We start from the raw sequence: 20,263 nt of genomic DNA, 5'->3' as shown, positions 1-20,263 counted from the left end.
ACGTCAGGATGACAGAAAAAGAAGAATCAGCAGAACAAAGAGAAAATCCAAAAGATCCCCCAGAAAATGGCAGTAAAGGAGAGTTGTTGGGGGCTGCCAAGAAGCTTCCCCCTGGCAAGAGACAGCTGAAGAAACAGGAGTCAACGTTTTTTGGAAGGAACAGTATGATGTTAGGGGACACTAAAGTGTAAGTACTCCGAACTTTAATAATCTTTGATTTTCCAGTCCAATTCTAATCTTTAAATGAGGAGGGTGTGGTCAATTTCGTATTTGGTTCGTTGTTGTAAAACTCCGTAACAAAATGTTTAATGTGCCGTTCAAGGGTATTTCTAGAAGTGGCCTCTTCAAGTACCCGCACATTCCATCTGCCGACAGGGTAACTGCTCTTCGTCCCGATGAGTTGGTGTTTCATCCATTTGAACCGTACATCATGAAGTGATGTCGAAACCCAGACTGTAAAAAATGCCATGTGTAATGTGTATTTTTGCTTTACTCCTGAGAGTTTTCCCAGTGTCCTTGTAATTTTCCTCATTAAGCTTTTAAATAACCGCTTTCTTTGTAATAAGATTCTAAATTCGATTAATTCTTAGTGATCGAAAAATGGTTTGGTGTCACTTTAATGATACTGAAGAAGAGCAATTTAAAATTTAAATTTTTAGAAATGCTGCCATCCAAAGGTGTATTATTTTGAGTATCCAATATCCATTATATTCAGAATTCATTTACCGATATTTTTATACATCTTCGGAGACATATGATATAATTCATACCATATGATATCATTCAGGATATTTTGGTGATAAGACAGCACTAGTCACTACGCATTACCCATTTGTATTTGGCAACTACTCCTCTCCCAGTAAAATTAGTTTTTTGTTTGGTACTCCAAAGGTTTTAATTACACGACAGCCGACGCCGTCTAGAATAATGATCAGGAATGACCAGCCATTGATAGTTTAAAGCCAGGATAGTTTCCCCAAGTGTAGCATTGTGCAAACTGCAAGTAATTACGGATATTAAAATGATCTTGTCGTGTACCAACAACAAATCGTACGATATATTATATGAAAAATAGTTGCACACCTGCTCCCTTGTCCATGATTTACAAATTCCTAAAATTAGTTCAGATAAATAGTGATACGAGTTGTCAGGGTGCTACCGTCAAGTCCACATACTACACATACTACCCTATAAATACCCACATTTCTCCTCCGCCTCCTAGTCACCTGAAGTGCTATTTCTTTAGAATTTTACTTCTGATAAGGGAACAACTGATGACGCTGTAATTAGCCTAATTGGAGACATGCACTATTTAACAGCTTGCTCAGTTCCCACTATTGCGTTTTATAAACTGCACATGCACGGTTTACCATGTACTATCAGGTGTTGTGTTATTCTTGGACGTGGTGTGATCGTGTGAGCTTGTTAAGCAGCAGCTATGAGCTAAACCATTGTAATTATCCCTAATGTCATCTCATTGCCTTAATCGATATTTGTTGTCACGACCTGACATATTATTGTTGATCTTTTCATGTGTTTATTTTTATCGTTTGCCACGTTAAATGTAACTCAAAAAGACACGCTGTCCTGTATTAGTTGGTTGAAAGTGTTATAGAATGACAGGGCCTCATACTTCTTCTGGTCTCGACATGTCTCAACGCAGTTCGTGTCTCAACTTGTCTCACGAAAAGATCTCTTCAATAGACGATCCTCTGATGAACGTCGTCACTGAGTCATCCCAGGAGACAAGAAATGGTTTTCATCACTGCTGCAGCAGAGCACCTCCTTATCAGTACGACAAAAGGTTTAGTACAGGAATCCTAGTAGAGTAATTAATAATACTAGTAATATTAGTATTAATAGATAATAGTAGTTAGTACGTAGTTACGTACGTGAAGTGGTATGTTGTTTAAGTATTGTGATGTGAAGGAGTTTAACAGGGCCCGGAATTTAGAGAATCTTCAAGATAAAATACCTAGCCGCCCAGAGCTTCACTAATTTCATATGAGAACTGACATAACTTCGAATAACATAGGTCTTCAGGAGTTTCGAAACTGTTGGACTCAATCGTTGATCGGAATTTACCGCATTTTTAATGAAATCACGTTTGTTAAACACGTTAAGCAGGAGAGAAATTTTATTGTAAGTTCGTCGTTTGACTTGTTCTTTTGCCAGTATGTGTCCATGTTTGTTGTAATCATGGGGCGTCTTGTGTCTTCAGATGTGCTCGTGTACCCACTTTCACCTGTCTTCAGGTTACCTTACGTTGACTTGTTAGTTTGCAAGTACAGCGAATTAAGTACTAAGCCGTACTCAAGTACTTATATTATATACATTCCAGTGAAAACTGTGTTCTTGTCAAACTGAAACATTCTTTATTTTTGTAAATTTACAATGATCATAATATTAGGAGCTGACATTAATGTTCATAACTCAGGGTTGTAGGAATTAGACAACCATTTTAAGATCATGTAGTGCTCTATTTTTCTAAGATATAAGGATATCCATATGAGTATCCCATAGGAGTATCCCGCCCAGCTGGGAAGTAACAATGGTACCATGGCGATATCAAATAGTTTTCAGTGATCCATTCTTTAGTTTCCATTCATACCCTCTGCCCATTGTCTGACCACCGCCTTTCTTAAAGGTTTAACCGTTTAAGTTCTTGTCCCTTTTGTTGTGTGGGCTTGTCAGCCTTTTTAACAGGTGGTTAAATAGCTCCTATATAAACCAGGACAATAAACAAAAAGTTAAACAAGATGAGTATTGTCGCGGTTCATAACCTCTGTTGTCCAGGCATTCTGGTTATAGGCGTATTGATCGTTTTGTGAAGGGAGTTTTTGCATCAAGAGGTCTCTTCTTCTTTATCTAACAATAAGTCGTTTATCTCTTTTCTTTATCTAAAGAATTGGCTTTGTTTGATCCATGTTATGAAGATATAATAGATGAGCTGATCTTGAAGTTTTGTCATTCCATAGACGACGTTAAACACAAAATGGCTTTATGTTCCTATCTTGTAAGACTTCTTCAATAGGGTGGACAATAGACATAACTAATTAATACCTCGCATTACGCGTTAGTCAGGTGTTTCCTAAACGTGATGATTTCTATTTTATAAGAAGTTAGGTTTACTGTATAATAATAATAATAATAAATTGAATTATAAACACTGCTTTTAAGTTGAAAAACTTTTACTCAGCTGTGTGAGAAAAACTACAAAAGAACAAAAAGATAAGTGCCACAAAAACTCTATCCTAAATTAACAGCCTTCCCGGCAATACACGATATAATAATATAACTCAGTAATATTAATTAACAACATGGTCACTGATAATATAGGTATCTTTGGGGGGAGTGAAAGAGTTGGGTCCGTGGTTAGTGGTATAAATGCCACCACGTTCTTTGTCAGGTTATAGAACCACGAGATAAATTAGCTTTTTTCTGTGTATGTATTTACTATTTACAAAATTGCCTTTTCTGCTGGTCATTAATAGTCTCATGTTTTGAATGAATGGTTCGTATTCAGAGATTGCATTTGTCTAAAATTCTCTGCAATTTCTTTTAATTGAGCTATATATAATAGCTGATGCACGAACATGGTTCGACTGTTCCTATGATTAATTTATCACTCTGTTTCAGACCTCTCTACAAGCAACTACATCTCTCTTGGACCAGACCGCCTTCTAACTGTCTGGTAATAAAGAAATATCATGATTCTGCTGTACTCAAAAAGTTCAAGATGATGTGCATCTGGCTCATAACGGTCAGTACTAGAGCACACATTTCTCTATTCGTCAGGATTTTAATTATCAGGATTTTAGAATGATGTAGCGGCAGTATTTATGATTTCTATATACATCCTCTAACTCAGGTTAGAGGACTGGATGTTTATGTTGAAGAGAAGGATTTTGAAGAGTTACAGACGATAAAAGCTGGTGACCTTCCCAGATCTTCCAGCTACGATAACTTCCAGTCGATTAGTACAAAAAACTTGGATACAGAATTTGTAGGACTTATCGAGAAGATTAAAGTTTGGAAAATTGGTATGAGAGTTAGATACATTGTTTTTAAAGTTTTATAAAACTTTAAATTTTAACTTGTAATGTAAAATGTAATTTATCTGTGAAATGACACAATTAATATCAGGTAAAGATATGTTGAACGACAAAATAGACTTCATAGCTTGCTTGGGTGGTGACGGAACGTTACTCTACGCCTCTTCACTCTTTCAAGTTTGTATTTAACATTATTTCCCTCCACCCACAAATTCCTCCTTCAGTAAACTCAACTTGACAATGCTATAATTACTTTAGTCTGACTAGGTTTGTTGACGAGATAATATAATGCAGCATTGCAGCGCAGCGTTCCCCCCATCATCGCCTTCAGTCTGGGATCCCTGGGATTTCTCACCCCCTTCGACTTCAAGGAGTTCCCAACCATTCTTAATAAAGTTCTCAAAGGTTAGTAAAATGTTGGTTAATTAAATTATTTGTTTATTGGTCATACTAGCAATTGTAGCAGCCTTGTCGTCGACATGAGGATAATTCTAGGTTTATACATCTTGAATAGTCAGGAAACTCAGTATAAGACAGTCTTTAAGAGACCTTGTGAGTTACCTTATCGGATGTTATTTGACCGGATATTGCGTGAACGGGCATAATTTTGAACGGGCATTAAGATAAACGCTCGTCGCTCGAAGGCATTCAAAACCATTTCAAATCACGATCAAATAATCTAATAATTATGTGACACGCTTTTATTACTGTGATTCGTCTGCACCAGCCTCAGTTCAAGCGTATGATCAATATTCAATAACCAGGGCTATTTACCTCAGCTACTCTCAGAGATACTCCTTTATGGCTTACACTATGGTAAAGTGCGAACATGATCATTGAACAATCCAATTAAAATGTGGAACTCATTACATAAGTGCGACTCATTATACAATTACAAAATCACTCCGACGTCAATGAAGTCGCAACCAAAAGGTAGTTTTTGTGAGAACTGGTTTTGTAAGCCATGGAGGAGTATTTTTTAGAACAGCTGAGATAAAATAGCCATGGTTAATGGTTATGCGGTGTCATAATAAATCTCGTTTAATCGATCACATACGCTCAAACAGAGTCTGGTGCAGATGAATCAGAGTAATAAAAAAAAGCGTGTTACATAATTACATAATTATTAGATTATTCAATCGTGATCTTGATGCGGCTGGTAATTGAGAATTGTGTGCGTGGTGACTGTGATAATGATGGAAATTGTGTGCGCAGCCGAGGTTATTTATACCTTTTGGATCTATGTATTACGATGGAGTAAGAAGGAATAGTACTGTTATAAACCATGTAAAATTTGCTCCTTCATAAAAAATTATCGATTTTTACATTCTACACACCCTGTATGTGCGATGGTGAAACAGGGGTATCGGGGAAACTGAAACAACAACAAAAAGTTACGTATCTATTTTCACTGAATGGACATTATTCACTTTTTTTATTGTATGTACCTTTTGACTTTTCGAGCCTGAGATTGATTTAATGAAGTCATTAACAGTCAATTTCTCAAAACCAAATGTTCAAAACTCGAATATTTGTGACTTTTGCTCAGTTGATTTATTTTGTCGCCCGGTTTTGAATTTTAATAATGCTAGTACGCCTGTTTGTGTATTGTTTGCAACTCGATTGACTATTGACTGTATGTAACACTGTTATTGTAACACCAGCCCTATCTCATAATGTAAACATAATAAATATTTGCATTGTTTGTAGTCTCTGTAGTAATTTCCGTGCAGTGAAAAATATGACGATACTTTAACTGTTTACTCTTGCTGTTATGATGTCGAGATAAAATATTTAAAGCACGACTATCGTAAGAGAAATATCCATTATCCATATAATGTATTTGAGGAGATTAGAGATAACATAAGTGCAAAATTTGCAACAAAATTATAAATACCATCCATTAATTTATAAATAGATAAACATCGTCATTGTGATGATGATAACACAAGAGGTACAAGAGGTACAAGAGGTACAAGAGGTACAGCCGCCCGGATCTGACAGATAACCATGAGAGCCTGCTTTATTAAATAACTAGTGGCTAGTGCATTTAAATATTAGCAGCTTTCAAACAGACAACGCTGGTTACATAACCGCTGAGACAATGAAATCGTCGAGACAAATCGAATGGTCCTGGGACAATTCCAATTGTAAACATTATGGAGAATGGAGATAAAGGTTACGTTATGAAAAGGTTACATTCACTTAACATTGATCTATTCGGAGTTATATTTAAAACTCATACATTTCTTTAATACTTAATTAATTTACAGGAACGTTGGGATTCACATTGAGGAACAGACTGGAATCTACTCTCTGGAACAAGGGAACTGGGGAATCAGATGAAGACAACGAGGATCACATCATAGTTCCCGAGTCAATTCAGGTACAGACAAACTTAGATTTGGTTTTAGTCTAGATTTTTCTGTAATTTGGCTGTAGTTAACAGTGTATTTAAAAGCATTAAGTTACCTTATCGGACCTTATTTGAACGGACATTAATTGAACGCTGGCGGTCCTAGCGTTCATCTTAATGTCCGTTCAAATAAAGTCCGTCCAAGTTAAAGTCCGTCCAAGTTAAAGTCCGTCCAGATTTTTCCAAAATTATTCCACTGCGAACTCATGTTTAGGATCTGATAACTTTTTAATTTCAGTCAATTGTAATTTCTATCATCGGATTCGGACTAAACTATATCATTGGATCAATGAAAAACGAGTTATTATACAATTTAAATATTCTAAGTATCACACTATGGCATGATCACTTTCTTGATCTTTGGCTTCTTCGTTCACTTCTTCGGAGTTATTATTTATCTCCACATCTTGTAAAAGTTTACACTGAAATGCAGGACCGAGGTGGTCAAATAAATAATTGTTTTCAAAAAGCAGGTATTACTGATATGATGCTTTAAGCATGGAATATTTAATGCACGATAACCCATTTGAGAAAGATGACCTGTGATATGATCATCAAATCTGGTCATATTTCGTATCTGTTGTTTTTACACAACTTTCATAATCATAGACACTGATCTACAGATATTTTGACATTTTTTACTGCTTAACGACTGCCTTTCTTGCTCATTGTATGAAAAATTAATTTACAAATTATCTGCTAAAATGTTTAAAACGCAAAAAAAATTAAAAATCAGGATTTTTGATGGTTTTAAATGCCTTCGAGCGTTCATTTTAATGTCCGTTCATAATTATGTCCGTTCATTTAATGTCCAGTCAAATAAGGTCCGATAAGGTATTGTATTTGCTTAGAAACATTGATCGCATGGAAAATTATAGAATTATCCATAAAACCGTACAATAAGAAATGTGACGCACAAGTTGCATGGTTGTATGCGTGGATACCTTAAAAAGACACAAAACTGCAGTGTTATCAATAAAATTTGCGGTTAAAATCATTGAAGATGACAACCTCGTGAAGCCTTATGAGTTTAATTTAAATTTCCATTGGAGATCTCAACCTCCAACTCTATTCAACAACTGGTGTAGGAAGTATTTACTAAAAGTATACCCTTGTGACTAGGTATTTACTAAAAGTACACCCTTGTGACCAGGTATTGAACGAGGTGGTGATACACCGAGGATTACTAGTGTAGGAAGTATTTACTAAAAGTACACCCTTGTGACCAGGTATTGAACGAGGTGGTGATACACCGAGGATTACTAGTGTAGGAAGTATTTACTAAAAGTACACCCTTGTGACCAGGTATTGAACGAGGTGGTGATACACCGAGGATTACTAGTGTAGGAAGTATTTACTAAAAGTACACCCTTGTGACCAGGTATTGAACGAGGTGGTGATACACCGAGGATTACTAGTGTAGGAAGTATTTACTAAAAGTACACCCTTGTGACCAGGTATTGAACGAGGTGGTGATACACCGAGGAGATTACTAGTGTAGAAGTATTTACTAAAAGTACACCCTTGTGACCAGGTATTGAACGACGTGGTGAATGGTGATACACCGAGGATTACTAGTGTAGGAAGTATTTACTAAAAGTACACCCTTGTGACCAGGTATTGAACGAGGTGGTGATACACCGAGGATTACTAGTGTAGGAAGTATTTACTAAAAGTACACCCTTGTGACCAGGTATTGAACGAGGTGGTGATACACCGAGGATTACTAGTGTAGGAAGTATTTACTAAAAGTACACCCTTGTCACCAGGTATTGAACGAGGTGGTGATACACCGAGGATTACTAGTGTAGGAAGTATTTACTAAAAGTACACCCTTGTGACCAGGTATTGAACGAGGTGGTGATACACCGAGGATTACTAGTGTAGGAAGTATTTACTAAAAGTACACCCTTGTCACCAGGTACTGAACGAGGTGGTCATACACCGAGGATTACTAGTGTAGGAAGTATTTACTAAAAGTACACCCTTGTGACCAGGTATTGAACGAGGTGGTGATACACCGAGGATTACTAGTGTAGGAAGTATTTACTAAAAGTACACCCTTGTGACCAGGTATTGAACGAGGTGGTGATACACCGAGGATTACTAGTGTAGGAAGTATTTACTAAAAGTACACCCTTGTCACCAGGTATTGAACGAGGTGGTGATACACCGAGGAATCTACTCCGGAGTTTGCATGATCGACATTTACTGCGACGACTTCTTCGTAACCACAGTCATCGGCGATGGTTGGTTTTCATTATGTTTATGTTAGATGATTATATACTAGAAGATTTGCTTTAAATCGCAGATACAAACCATGTGTTTCTGATAGCTTGAACTTGCCAGTACGAAGATTTAGCGTTTTGTCTGGCAGGGGACGCACTTTTAATAGTTATTTCACTTAATACTGTTTATCGTGGTGTGGCAAATTTTGCAAATTTGAACTTGCTCAAAATTAAAATTATTGAGTCCCATAATATAAAATACATCTTTAATTCTAAAGCGTTATTAAAATGAGTCTATACTCTATAGATATATATCGTGAAACTTCCCACAATATTGCTACTATCGTTTATGTTCGAAATTCGAATGACGCTTTTGTAAATTTTCACGTGGTAAGATGAGATGAAAGGGGATAAAATAAGACCTTCAAAGTTCAAACACCTAACGTTCCCTGAGAAATTACACCAGCCGGTAAGGTGATGAAACTGCCAACTTTGTGCCACATTTCTGATTGGTTTCTTATAACCGCATGTGGTCTGACAGTGGTCCTTAGTTTTCTCAATTGGCTTTAACATTTTCCATTGCCATGCCAAGTGTCACATCAAAGATAAACGGTCAATTACTTAGTCTTAAGTTACGTTTCAAACGGGTGAAGTGCATCGGTCACATTGATGGTAAACTAAATTGGTTTGTTTAAATAGTCATTTTAACAAGCACGATTTAGTTTGTACAACAAGATGGTTTTACAACTGGCAAAAGTTTCTGTTATACACGTTAGCAATGGAATCAATCTATAATCTATTAATACTATACCAAAAATTGAACAGGTTAACTGAGGTAAAAGGTTGTAGCATAGAATTGCTCCCACACTCTTTCATAGGCAATTAACTAATAACTATGGCCCAGTGCCTCATTAGGCCTAGGCCAAAGATAATTTACGGGAAATGCATGCTCCTCCTAGCTTTCTGTATTTACTGCTATACATCAGTTTTCAGTATACATGTAGGGATATAGAATGTAGTTTGGTGCTAAAGTCATTTATTCTCGAACCTTGCGTCATAAAAGTGGTGTAATGTTACCTTCATCCATCAATCATCAGTGGTCTCAATAACGGTAAATGCGTATCTTATATCTCCCCCTTAAAAAGCAGAACTTTAATGTATGACATCCAAATCTTATATCTTCCCCTTAAAAAGCAGAACTTAAATGTATGACATTCAAATCACATCAGTCACAACATCTTTATCAGAGAATAAATCACGCCAGTTCCTCCATACTTCTGAGCAGAAAACTTCTGAAATTCGAGCTTTAAAAGTCACATTAAACGTAGTTTTAAAAATATTTGTATGGAATGTGATATTTTTCGTAACCTATTGTATCGAACTGATTAAACTTACGATTAATATAACATTATAAACTTATCCACACTTTGAAGCCACACCCCACTAACGACCCCTTTCCTGACAGGTGTTATTGTAGCCACCCCGACCGGCAGCACCGCGTACGCAGCAGCAACTGGAGCCAGCATTGTGGCACCCTCTGTTCCTTGCTCTATTATTACCCCCATCTGTCCTCACTCCCTCTCCTTTAGACCAATCATGGTACCTCTTAACTGCATCTTGAAGGTGAGACTGGATCCCATTTTGTTGAGTTGTAAGAACAGCTCAGATTACGAAAATGTGTTTAAGAATGGTCAGGTTTAGTGGGCCGGTATTCCTCTCTTGTAATGATGCTGAAATCAAATTCTTTGGTGTCAGCACACAAGTATTATAAGAAGACAATGTCTCTCTTTACCGAATACTATAATATTTCTTTGTCCGACTCCTACACCTGGCATCTTCATCATCCTGTCATTGTCAAACCTGCTTTGTTACAAATCTACCTAGACTACAGTTTACAAATATTTGAGCAGTTTTGGTCACTGTCTTTTGATAAATCCACCATCGCATACATCGTAATATACAACACGTAATACATGTTTGCAAATTTATGTGATTTATTACACCTTACATGGCCTTTCCATATGATTGATATTCAAACTATGCTGCACGTTCATTATCCTCGGAGTTACAAATTAATATTGGAATGAATGGGAGTTGTTACGACAGTTTCATAGGATTCGATGTTTCATCTAACAGGATTTATTTTCAGTGCAAGCTCAACAATGATGCGAGAGGAGATGCTCTTATCTCTTTCGACGGCAGACACAGACAAGACTTCACCAAAAATCATGTGTAAGTTAAGATTTACTTATCAAATTTACATATTACTTATTCAGTAACTGAATAATGTAGAACTTTCTAGTTACAACCACGTTTTTAAAATAGTTTTTTAAATAAGTTGTACTTATTGAATATTATGTTTGTCAAGTGAATGAAAAAAAGATTTCAAATGAATAACGAACAACAGCTATTAGATTATATTATTAGTGCCATCTCAATAACACTCAATAAGCTGCTATCCCTGTATGAAGACGTTCAGTAACACATATTAGTAAAAGTAGTGAAGTAAATTTTGTTCTTCATAAATGGACGATTAATCGGCCACCTCGACCAGTGATAAGCTCTAATCGTCGAGTATTATGTTTATGAGTTTATGGCCCGTAGATTAGTTCCATCAAGCTCAATATCATGATTGAACTTGAAGGGTCTAGTCCAACCCAGGGCTGATTTATGCGCATTGCGCAACTTCATAACCAACCTCCATCTCCGAACTAAGATATTATAAGAAGAATTGTTGTTTTGCTGGTACGCTGAAATAGAATTTAAAGACCCGTAATATTAACGGTAATGTTTATTAAACACATATGCTTCATATTAATTTCCAGTAAAGATGAGACGAGAAACTCATCATGAGATTGAAGTAGACATCTGCTTCACTGCAACTTCATGGTAATATCTCGGCGATGACCCGATAACTTACAAATGATGATCCCTATACTTTTAAACAGGGTGGATAAGTTCTCTCACTGACCAAACATTTTCTGTAGAAGGTACCCATGGTCAAGGTCAATTTGTAAAACTAAGGGTTCCTTTCATCGGACTTCGAGCTACAAGCCAAAGATGATAATTATGAGAATTGACTATTCCACAGAGCCACTGTGCTGACACAGGAGGGTAGCTGTTCTTAAGTGTGGTCTACACAGAGCCTCCCGGCTCCCTTGTTTAACTACAACACGGATACATCCACTGAGTTAGAAACCTTCAGTGTAGAGTGAGAAGGTTCTGGAACCACCTGCACTCAGTAGAAACCTGCAGTGTAGAGTGAGAAGGTTCTGGAACCACCTGCACTCAGTAGAAACCTGCAGTGTAGAGTGAGAAGGTTCTGGAACCACCTGCACTCAGTAGAAACCTGCAGTGTAGAGTGAGAAGGTTCTGGAACCACCTGCACTCAGTAGAAACCTGCAGTGTAGAGTGAGAAGGTTCTGGAACCACCTGCACTCAGTAGAAACCTGCAGTGTAGATTGAGAAGGTTCTGGATCCACCTGCACTCAGTAGAAACCTGCAGTGTAGAGTGAGAAGGTTCTGGAACCAGCTGCACTCAGTAGAAACCTGCAGTGTAGAGTGAGAAGGTTCTGGAACCACCTGCACTCAGTAGAAACCTGCAGTGTAGAGTGAGAAGGTTCTGGATCCACCTGCACTCAGTAGAAACCTGCAGTGTAGAGTGAGAAGGTTCTGGAACCAGCTGCACTCAGTAGAAACCTGCAGTGTAGAGTGAGAAGGTTCTGGAACCAGCTGCACTCAGTAGAAACCTGCAGTGTAGAGTGAGAAGGTTCTGGAACCACCTGCACTCAGTAGAAACCTGCAGTGTAGAGTGAGAAGGTTCTGGATCCACCTGCACTCAGTAGAAACCTGCAGTGTAGAGTGAGAAGGTTCTGGAACCAGCTGCACTCAGTAGAAACCTGCAGTGTAGAGTGAGAAGGTTCTGGAACCACCTGCACTCAGTAGAAACCTGCAGTGTAGAGTGAGAAGGTTCTGGAACCACCTGCACTCAGTAGAAACCTGCAGTGTAGAGTGAGAAGGTTCTGGAACCACCTGCACTCAGTAGAAACCTGCAGTGTAGAGTGAGAAGGTTCTGGAACCACCTGCACTCAGTAGAAACCTACAGTGTAGAGTGAGAAGGTTCTGGAACCACCTGCACTCAGTAGAAACCTGTAGTGTAGAGTGAGAAGGTTCTGGAACCACCTGCACTCAGTAGAAACCTGCAGTGTAGAGTGAGAAGGTTCTGGAACCACCTGCACTCAGTAGAAACCTGCAGTGTAGAGTGAGAAGGTTCTGGAACCACCTGCACTCAGTAGAAACCTGTAGTGTAGAGTGAGAAGGTTCTGGAACCACCTGCACTCAGTAGAAACCTGCAGTGTAGAGTGAGAAGGTTCTGGAACCACCTGCACTCAGTAGAAACCTGCAGTGTAGAGTGAGAAGGTTCTGGAACCACCTGCACTCAGTATAAACCTGCAGTGTAGAGTGAGAAGGTTCTGGAACCAGCTGCACTCAGTAGAAACCTGCAGTGTAGAGTGAGAAGGTTCTGGAAGCACCTGCACTCAGTAGAAACCTGCAGTGTAGAGTGAGAAGGTTCTGGAACCACCTGCACTCAGTAGAAACCTGCAGTGTAGAGTGAGAAGGTTCTGGAACCACCTGCACTCAGTAGAAACCTGCAGTGTAGAGTGAGAAGGTTCTGGAACCACCTGCACTCAGTATAAACCTGCAGTGTAGAGTGAGAAGGTTCTGGAACCAGCTGCACTCAGTAGAAACCTGCAGTGTAGAGTGAGAAGGTTCTGGAACCACCTGCACTCAGTAGAAACCTGCAGTGTAGAGTGAGAAGGTTCTGGAACCACCTGCACTCAGTAGAAACCTGCAGTGTAGAGTGAGAAGGTTCTGGAACCACCTGCACTCAGTAGAAACCTGTAGTGTAGAGTGAGAAGGTTCTGGAACCACCTGCACTCAGTAGAAACCTACAGTGTAGAGTGAGAAGGTTCTGGAACCACCTGCACTCAGTAGAAACCTGCAGTGTAGAGTGAGAAGGTTCTGGAACCACCTGCACTCAGTATAAACCTGCAGTGTAGAGTGAGAAGGTTCTGGAACCAGCTGCACTGAGTTAGAAACCTGCAGTGTAGAGTGAGAAGGTTCTGGAACCACCTGCACTCAGTAGAAACCTGCAGTGTAGAGTGAGAAGGTTCTGGAACCACCTGCACTCAGTAGAACGAGGTGGACAATTGTCTGCATACACAGGCTAATTGTACACTACACAGCTACCCTGACACTACCCCGTCACCGCTACCACGCCAATTACACCACGGTTACTGTAACCTGAATACAATGTATGTTTTAGTGCGGACTCTGTGTTGTACTGTTCAAACAGTGGTGTTATCTGGATAACAAACCTAGGTCCCCGTTATGTAGCCATAGTGGGCAAATGATGTGTGCGGTGACCAGCTCTGATGTGGGTAAAGAAAGTGTAAAATAGTTGGTGTAGCTGTGATAACTCCAAGTACTTTGCTTTTAACTTTATTTATAGTGTTGTAAGTTGTGAAAAGAAAGATATGGAGGAGTTGAAGAGCGATCTTATCCGATCGCAAAATACTGTTATCAAGCTGCAGGCTGAACTTCTGGAAACTAAATCGAAGCAGTTGGAATCCGTGCACTCCACCGTCAAGACCGCCGTTCAAGACACTGTCCAAGCTGAGATGAAGTCATACAGTCAAGCTGTGACTAAAACTGCACCTGTGCTTACAGAAGAGAGTTTGAAAAAGGTTGTACAGAATGCTGTATCGGAAGAGGATCGCAGTAGGAATGTGCTCATCTTTGGTTTGAAGGAGACTGATGAAGAGAAACAGTGCGATAAAGTTGACGTGATTTTTCAGCAGATTGATGAAAAACCACGTTTTGCAGCTATCTGGGTTGGGAGGAAATCAGCCGACAAGACGAGACCAGTCAAAGTTTCGCTAGGTAATTCTAGTACCGTTCATCAGATATTAGTAAATGCCAAAAAATTGAGACTGAAATGAAACAGATAGCCAAAGAAGACACTAAAAAACATTATTATATCAGAAGTGGTAACATTTGTAGTGAGGACAAGATGTTAGAGAGTGATACATAATAATGAGTGATATACGTCCATAAGTTTTTACCGTGTGTGATAATTTATTTTAAAAAAATGTCAAATAAGTACTTTTGGTTTTTATATTTGTTACTAGTATATTCATATATTGAGTATCTAGTTTTTGGATTATATCGCGAGGCCAGCCGCTTTGACATCGGCAATCTTTATTTTTTATTTGGATTGTTGATATAAGCGGGATAAAAATGCTTTATTTCATTTCATTTCATTTCATTTCATTTCATTTCATTTCATTTCATTTCATTTCATTTCATTTCATTTCATTTCATTTCATTTCATTTCATTTCATTTCATTTCATTTCATTTCATTTCATTTCATTTCATTTCATTACAAATATAGAATATTTAAATATAGAATATAGTGTCATTGTCAGCTATCTAAAAGGCCAACATCATTCTAACTACTGTTTCAAATCATATTGTCTTTATATTTATTTTCATAATATGAAGTCAAATCAAGGGTCCCGGCAAAAAAGGTTTTGGTGTATGTCCCCCCCTGAAACTAATAACTCTTCCTCCCACTCCAGAGTTGAGATGAGCGCCTCAGAGTACCCATTACCATGTATAGACAAAGAGGGCTCAATGCAGGACTGGTTTAACGGACTGCAAAACACATTACAGTGGAACGGTCGGAGTGTAGCTCAGAAACCGCTGGATAAGAAATAAAGGACAGGGAATTATGGGTTTTGGAGGTTTTCGTACAACTTCCTTTGTCAGGAAATATTAATTTAGAGCCCCCCCAGGGTTACTCTGCTGATTAGCAAGACTCTTGCTGAGGTGTGTTATCATTTCAGTTTTGTAGGTGAAGTTATTGCTTCCTGTTGAAGTAGAATGTTGATTTTAAATTTAAAGTTTATTTTGGACTAATTATAAATCCTGTTTTTAACTTTGTGGGGTTATCCTGACCAGTACACGTGCATGTCATTTGACGGGGCTACATTGAAATAGGCCCTTGCCAATCATTCTTTCCTTTCAACTTATCACGAGATAAAATTACAATATCATAATTAATCAGATTAAATAATTCGTTTCATAATATGTTTATCTCTCTCATATTGTAAAACCTCATAAATATTCATATTTCTAGGAATGGAACTATCGCGATATCATTACCCGTATTTTATCACCCTTATCAAATTTAGAATCGTCTAATCTTTAAACATTGTCTTATCCTTAAAGATATTAGAAAAGAGAAAGCCTTTTGGATATAGTCATACTTTTGACTTTGAATTCCAAATTAGAATATTATGCGGGTGATGATACGCAAACCTCAGGTACCAATTAATATTTAACAGTTTTAAATTTGTATATTAAAGTATGAGAAGTTTTATTCAATATCTGTACGTATTATAGTATCAAGTTAACCGTATAAGACGAAGTTATTAGACTATGCTATGCGTAATTTGTGGATTGTCAAGTTAAAGATTAACTATTAATCACTTTTCAATAATTTCATGTCAGACAAACATTTGGAGTTGTAAAGTGTTGTTGCGAACAATTATGTATCTTTGACTGTTGATAATTTGAATCATACCTCAAAGAATTCTATACAAGTTAAAGTCTCCTATTTTGTCAACATTGTCAAAAGTACCACACGATGATGTGATGTCAATTTAATAAACAAAGAAACCCCAATATCTCAGGTTCAAATTAAGCGTCGTGTCTGCAGTCTGGTCTCAACTTTAACAAAGAAATGTACTCAACACCCATGTCTAGATTTACTTTTTACACAACAAAACTGTATTGAGGGAAACTGACAAGTGGCAGATGTTAAATGTTAAAGGATACTGGGACAAATTTGTGAGATGCAATTATGTAAACGTTTTATTGTACTTTTTGTAGCACGCTAAATCAATTATATGAACAAAAACAGCGGCAGTCCAAGTTAAACATGTGAAGTTAGAGCCGCGCGTTCCCTCAGTGTAACGTAACGAACAATTTGCAATTTAGACTTGCCCGGCCCTTCTTTAAAAAATGTTCCGTTACTAATACTGTGTCTTAAGTTGAAATAATCCAGCCGTGAGTATATTATGGTCGGGAATGCTATTTACCATACCCCCACGTAATATACCCGTCACCAATGAGGTTGAAGTAATCAGGATACAGTGTCATTTTCCGTATTTTGACAACAATATAGTTTAGCCAGGGTACGATCCATCTGTGTCATCTGCATCAACTATAATAATCTTAAGATAAGTCATGGCCTTACGGAGACATAAGTTCCTGGTCTTACGGCCAGTCATTAATACAGAACCCGATAGCCTAGCTCCTACGAATCTTTGCACAGATAAGATAACATTGTAAGGCATTGCTAGGCAGTGGTGAAACGCACCTATGAGCTGCCCCGCTAAATTTTTCAAATGTTTTAGAGGCTCCCATGGCGTAGTTAACGAAGATCTACTGTGAATTGTGTGTTTCCCTTAGTGTAACAACATATTATTAGGAAAAATGCACCATATGTTGTTTTAGTGCCACGAAATGTGTTAACGTGCAATGCCAGAGAGTTCTTGCAAGCCCCAACTCTTATTAAAAACCAGCACCTAATAACCCGTTTTTAAAGGACAAATTTGACAAAAGAAGTAAAGTGTTGACAATTTAATTTTAAAGTAACAGTCAATACATAAACAATATAATTTAAAAACATGTCCAGACTTGAAAAACTTAGCAGTGTATGTGATTCAAATATGGTTATTTCCTCGATACATAGTTAATATGTATACATGATATACATCATACATGATAATATGATTCGAAAAGAAAACACCAGATCTAATAGCATTAAACATTGCGGGTCGCTGAACGATTAAAAATGTATGGGTATATCGTGAACTGGTTTCAGAATCCTATCATGTCCAACTATAAACTGCTCATATAGCCCAGTGAGAACCACAAAATCTAGTGTCATGTGGTAACTGGTAATCACCACACAACATAACGGAACTCAATAAAATAACATAACACAAATACCTGCATTGTAAAAGATTTAAGACTGTTAACAAATAACAAGATAAAAAGGATATTTGATTGAAAGTCTTTCCACTTTCGTCTAAATATGATTCTCATGCAATCCTGCAACACGTGATATGGTGCTGCTAGACACGTGATATGGTGCTGCTAGACACGTGATATGGTGCTGTTAGACACGTGATATGGTGCTGTTAGACACGTGATATGGTGCTGTTAGACACGTGATATGGTGCTGTTAGACACGTGATATGGTGCTGTTAGACACGTGATATGGTGCTGCTAGACACGTGATATGGTGCTGCTAGACACGTGATATGGTGCTGCTAGACACGTGATATGGTGCTGCTAGACACGTGATATGGTGCTGTTAGACACGTGATATGGTGCTGTTAGACACGTGATATGTTGCTGTTAGACACGTGATATGTTGCTGTTAGACACGTGATATGGTGCTGTTAGACACGTGATATGGTGCTGTTAGACACGTGATATGGTGCTGTTAGACACGTGATATGGTGCTGTTAGACACGTGATATGGTGCTGCTAGACACGTGATATGGTGCTGTTAGACACGTGATATGGTGCTGTTAGACACGTGATATGTTGCTGTTAGACACGTGATATGTTGCTGTTAGACACGTGATATGGTGCTGCTAGACACGTGATATGGTGCTGTTAGACACGTGATATGGTGCTGTTAGACACGTGATATGGTGCTGTTAGACACGTGATATGGTGCTGTTAGACACGTGATATGGTGCTGTTAGACACGTGATATGGTGCTGTTAGACACGTGATATGGTGCTGTTAGACACGTGATATGGTGCTGCTAGACACGTGACCATCGTCTGCTTAAAATTGAAGAAGGGATCATCATAAGATAACCTGCTGATCTATAAACCAGTTCTGGATATCAAATAAACTCACTGCTCGATAACATATACAGTATAATCTTAGCAATCGTACTTAAATAACACATTTTAACGACGGCAAGCACAGGTCTCCTTCTGTTGAAGACACATCCGCGTCTACAAAGAGTTAAAGCATTGTGGATCATGAACAGCAAGCTGACATTGGCGTTATAGTCACGTGATAGCGCGTAGTAGAATCAAGCTGAACTACAACTTCCTCTCATTGAGCTGGAGTAGTGACGTTGACGGTGGTGTCTTTAGAGTATGGTGGACCGAGGAACTGGTCGGATATCCTGCCAGCTTCTCTTAGGCCGGATAATAGAGCACCGTGCACTGTGGCCGGATAGTTTCTGATCGTGTGCTCTCCCGCGAAGAATAATCGGGGATGTGCTCCTGACGCTGAAATATTTGGGGTTATTTGGGAATTTCCAGAGATTTTTGAGGTAGAGAATGGATCTTACCTAGTAAAAGTTTCAGATAAAAATAAATTGTCGGCCCTTCTAACCAAAATCCTTTTAGACTCAGTACCGTGACGCGGTCTTAAAGTAACAAATATGAGTATAGGACAAATATAGTTCAAGATATTACTGTCTCTGATTGTAAAGGGAGGGCTGTTTGCGTTCGTCATATAATTATAATATCTTAATATCGTCGGCAAGTGCATTTATCAGAGCAGTTGTTCCTGAGCAGTACAAATATTCCTTACAACTGTCGCTATAGCCTCCGGGGATACTATCTAGGCTTCCAATATAACAAATGTTTTGCCTTTAATACGGCTTCCCTTTAGACTTATTTCTATTTTCTTACCACTAACATACTCACACAAATGTAGCATGATGCTATTTTATGCACCTGTATAATATATTAGGCGACATTAAGTCAGACTGTCAGCAGAGTCTATTAAACAGACAGCTGTTCATTATATTCGCGACATATAACGTCATGTTCTGTCGAGTTATTCAAGTTTATAGATTTAAGATCCCAATTTCCTTTGTCCGATTCTATTTATTATTACAGAAATATGCCGTAAGGGTGTGGTAAAATAAGAAACGCCTTTAATTCGTTAAACATGCTTGAGAGTCAGTTTTTTTCGTCTGGGACGGCATTTTGCAGAGTTCCGCCATTTTATTGAGGAAGAGGCACTATTTGTTTGCAACAAAAATTGCGAATTATGTTTTCGTAATATTACACAAAGTGCAAGAAAATATATTTACGTCTTCAGTTTACAAATCAGTGAAACACAAACATACTAAGCGGGGGGACTACAGACCCCCTCAAAGTCCTTTACAACGTTACTGCCAGGTTACATAGCACTGAAAATCAATATCATCAGAAATTCAAATTCAAAGCAATGCCGTCATCGTATTACAAAGCCCCAAAACGCAACAATTGCATTACAGCAATTTGAATTAAGACATCCCGCATGAATGCACCGCGCGGAGGGTAATAATTCTTGTTTAATGGTTTCTTGTTAAACGGTAACTCGCTAGCGCGGACTAGGCTTATTAACTCTAGCACCTGGACCATTCTTTGAGGGCTTTCCACTGTTCTGGGTTGCTTCCCAAAACTAT

General features: G+C 38.2%; 2 protein-coding genes across 4 annotated transcripts in view; one reads left to right on the top strand and one right to left on the bottom strand.

The window, feature by feature from the left end:
• Nucleotides 1-11: 11 nt before the first annotated feature.
• On the top strand, nucleotides 12-16,366 carry LOC134812176 (NAD kinase-like). The gene is made up of 10 exons (XM_063819416.1): nucleotides 12-187; nucleotides 3,640-3,763; nucleotides 3,872-4,043; nucleotides 4,147-4,232; nucleotides 4,358-4,460; nucleotides 6,329-6,441; nucleotides 8,621-8,720; nucleotides 10,165-10,322; nucleotides 10,849-10,931; nucleotides 15,342-16,366. The coding sequence occupies exons 1-10, from the start codon at nucleotides 165-167 to the stop codon at nucleotides 15,478-15,480; spliced, it is 1,101 nt and encodes a 366-aa protein (XP_063675486.1). The 5' UTR covers nucleotides 12-164; the 3' UTR covers nucleotides 15,481-16,366.
• Nucleotides 16,367-17,394: 1,028 nt separating this feature from the next.
• Nucleotides 17,395-20,263, bottom strand: part of LOC134812172 (lysine-specific histone demethylase 1A-like) — a 28,864-nt gene continuing 25,995 nt past the window's right edge. For 2 of the 3 annotated variants that reach the window (XM_063819412.1, XM_063819411.1), the window contains one exon: nucleotides 17,395-19,091. In XM_063819412.1, the coding sequence (XP_063675482.1) occupies nucleotides 18,913-19,091 (179 nt within the window). In that variant the 3' untranslated portion in view covers nucleotides 17,395-18,912. The remainder of the gene's footprint in view (nucleotides 19,092-20,263) is intronic. The other variant, XR_010159896.1, reaches the window with a different exon arrangement.

This window comes from Bolinopsis microptera, chromosome 3, assembly GCF_026151205.1.
Source record: "Bolinopsis microptera isolate Bmic1 chromosome 3, MBARI_Bmic_1.0, whole genome shotgun sequence".
NCBI lineage: Eukaryota > Metazoa > Ctenophora > Tentaculata > Lobata > Bolinopsidae > Bolinopsis > Bolinopsis microptera.
Note: the sequence above shows the minus strand (reverse complement) of the source record. Positions and strands in the feature narration are given on the sequence as shown.

Coding starts and splice junctions, on each gene's coding strand:
- LOC134812176 (XM_063819416.1), top strand. CDS start 165: ATGATGTTAGGGGACACTAAAGT. Junction 188..3,639: donor ATGTTAGGGGACACTAAAGT/GTAAGTACTCCG, acceptor ACTCTGTTTCAG/ACCTCTCTACAAGCAACTAC. Junction 10,323..10,848: donor CTCTTAACTGCATCTTGAAG/GTGAGACTGGAT, acceptor ATTTATTTTCAG/TGCAAGCTCAACAATGATGC.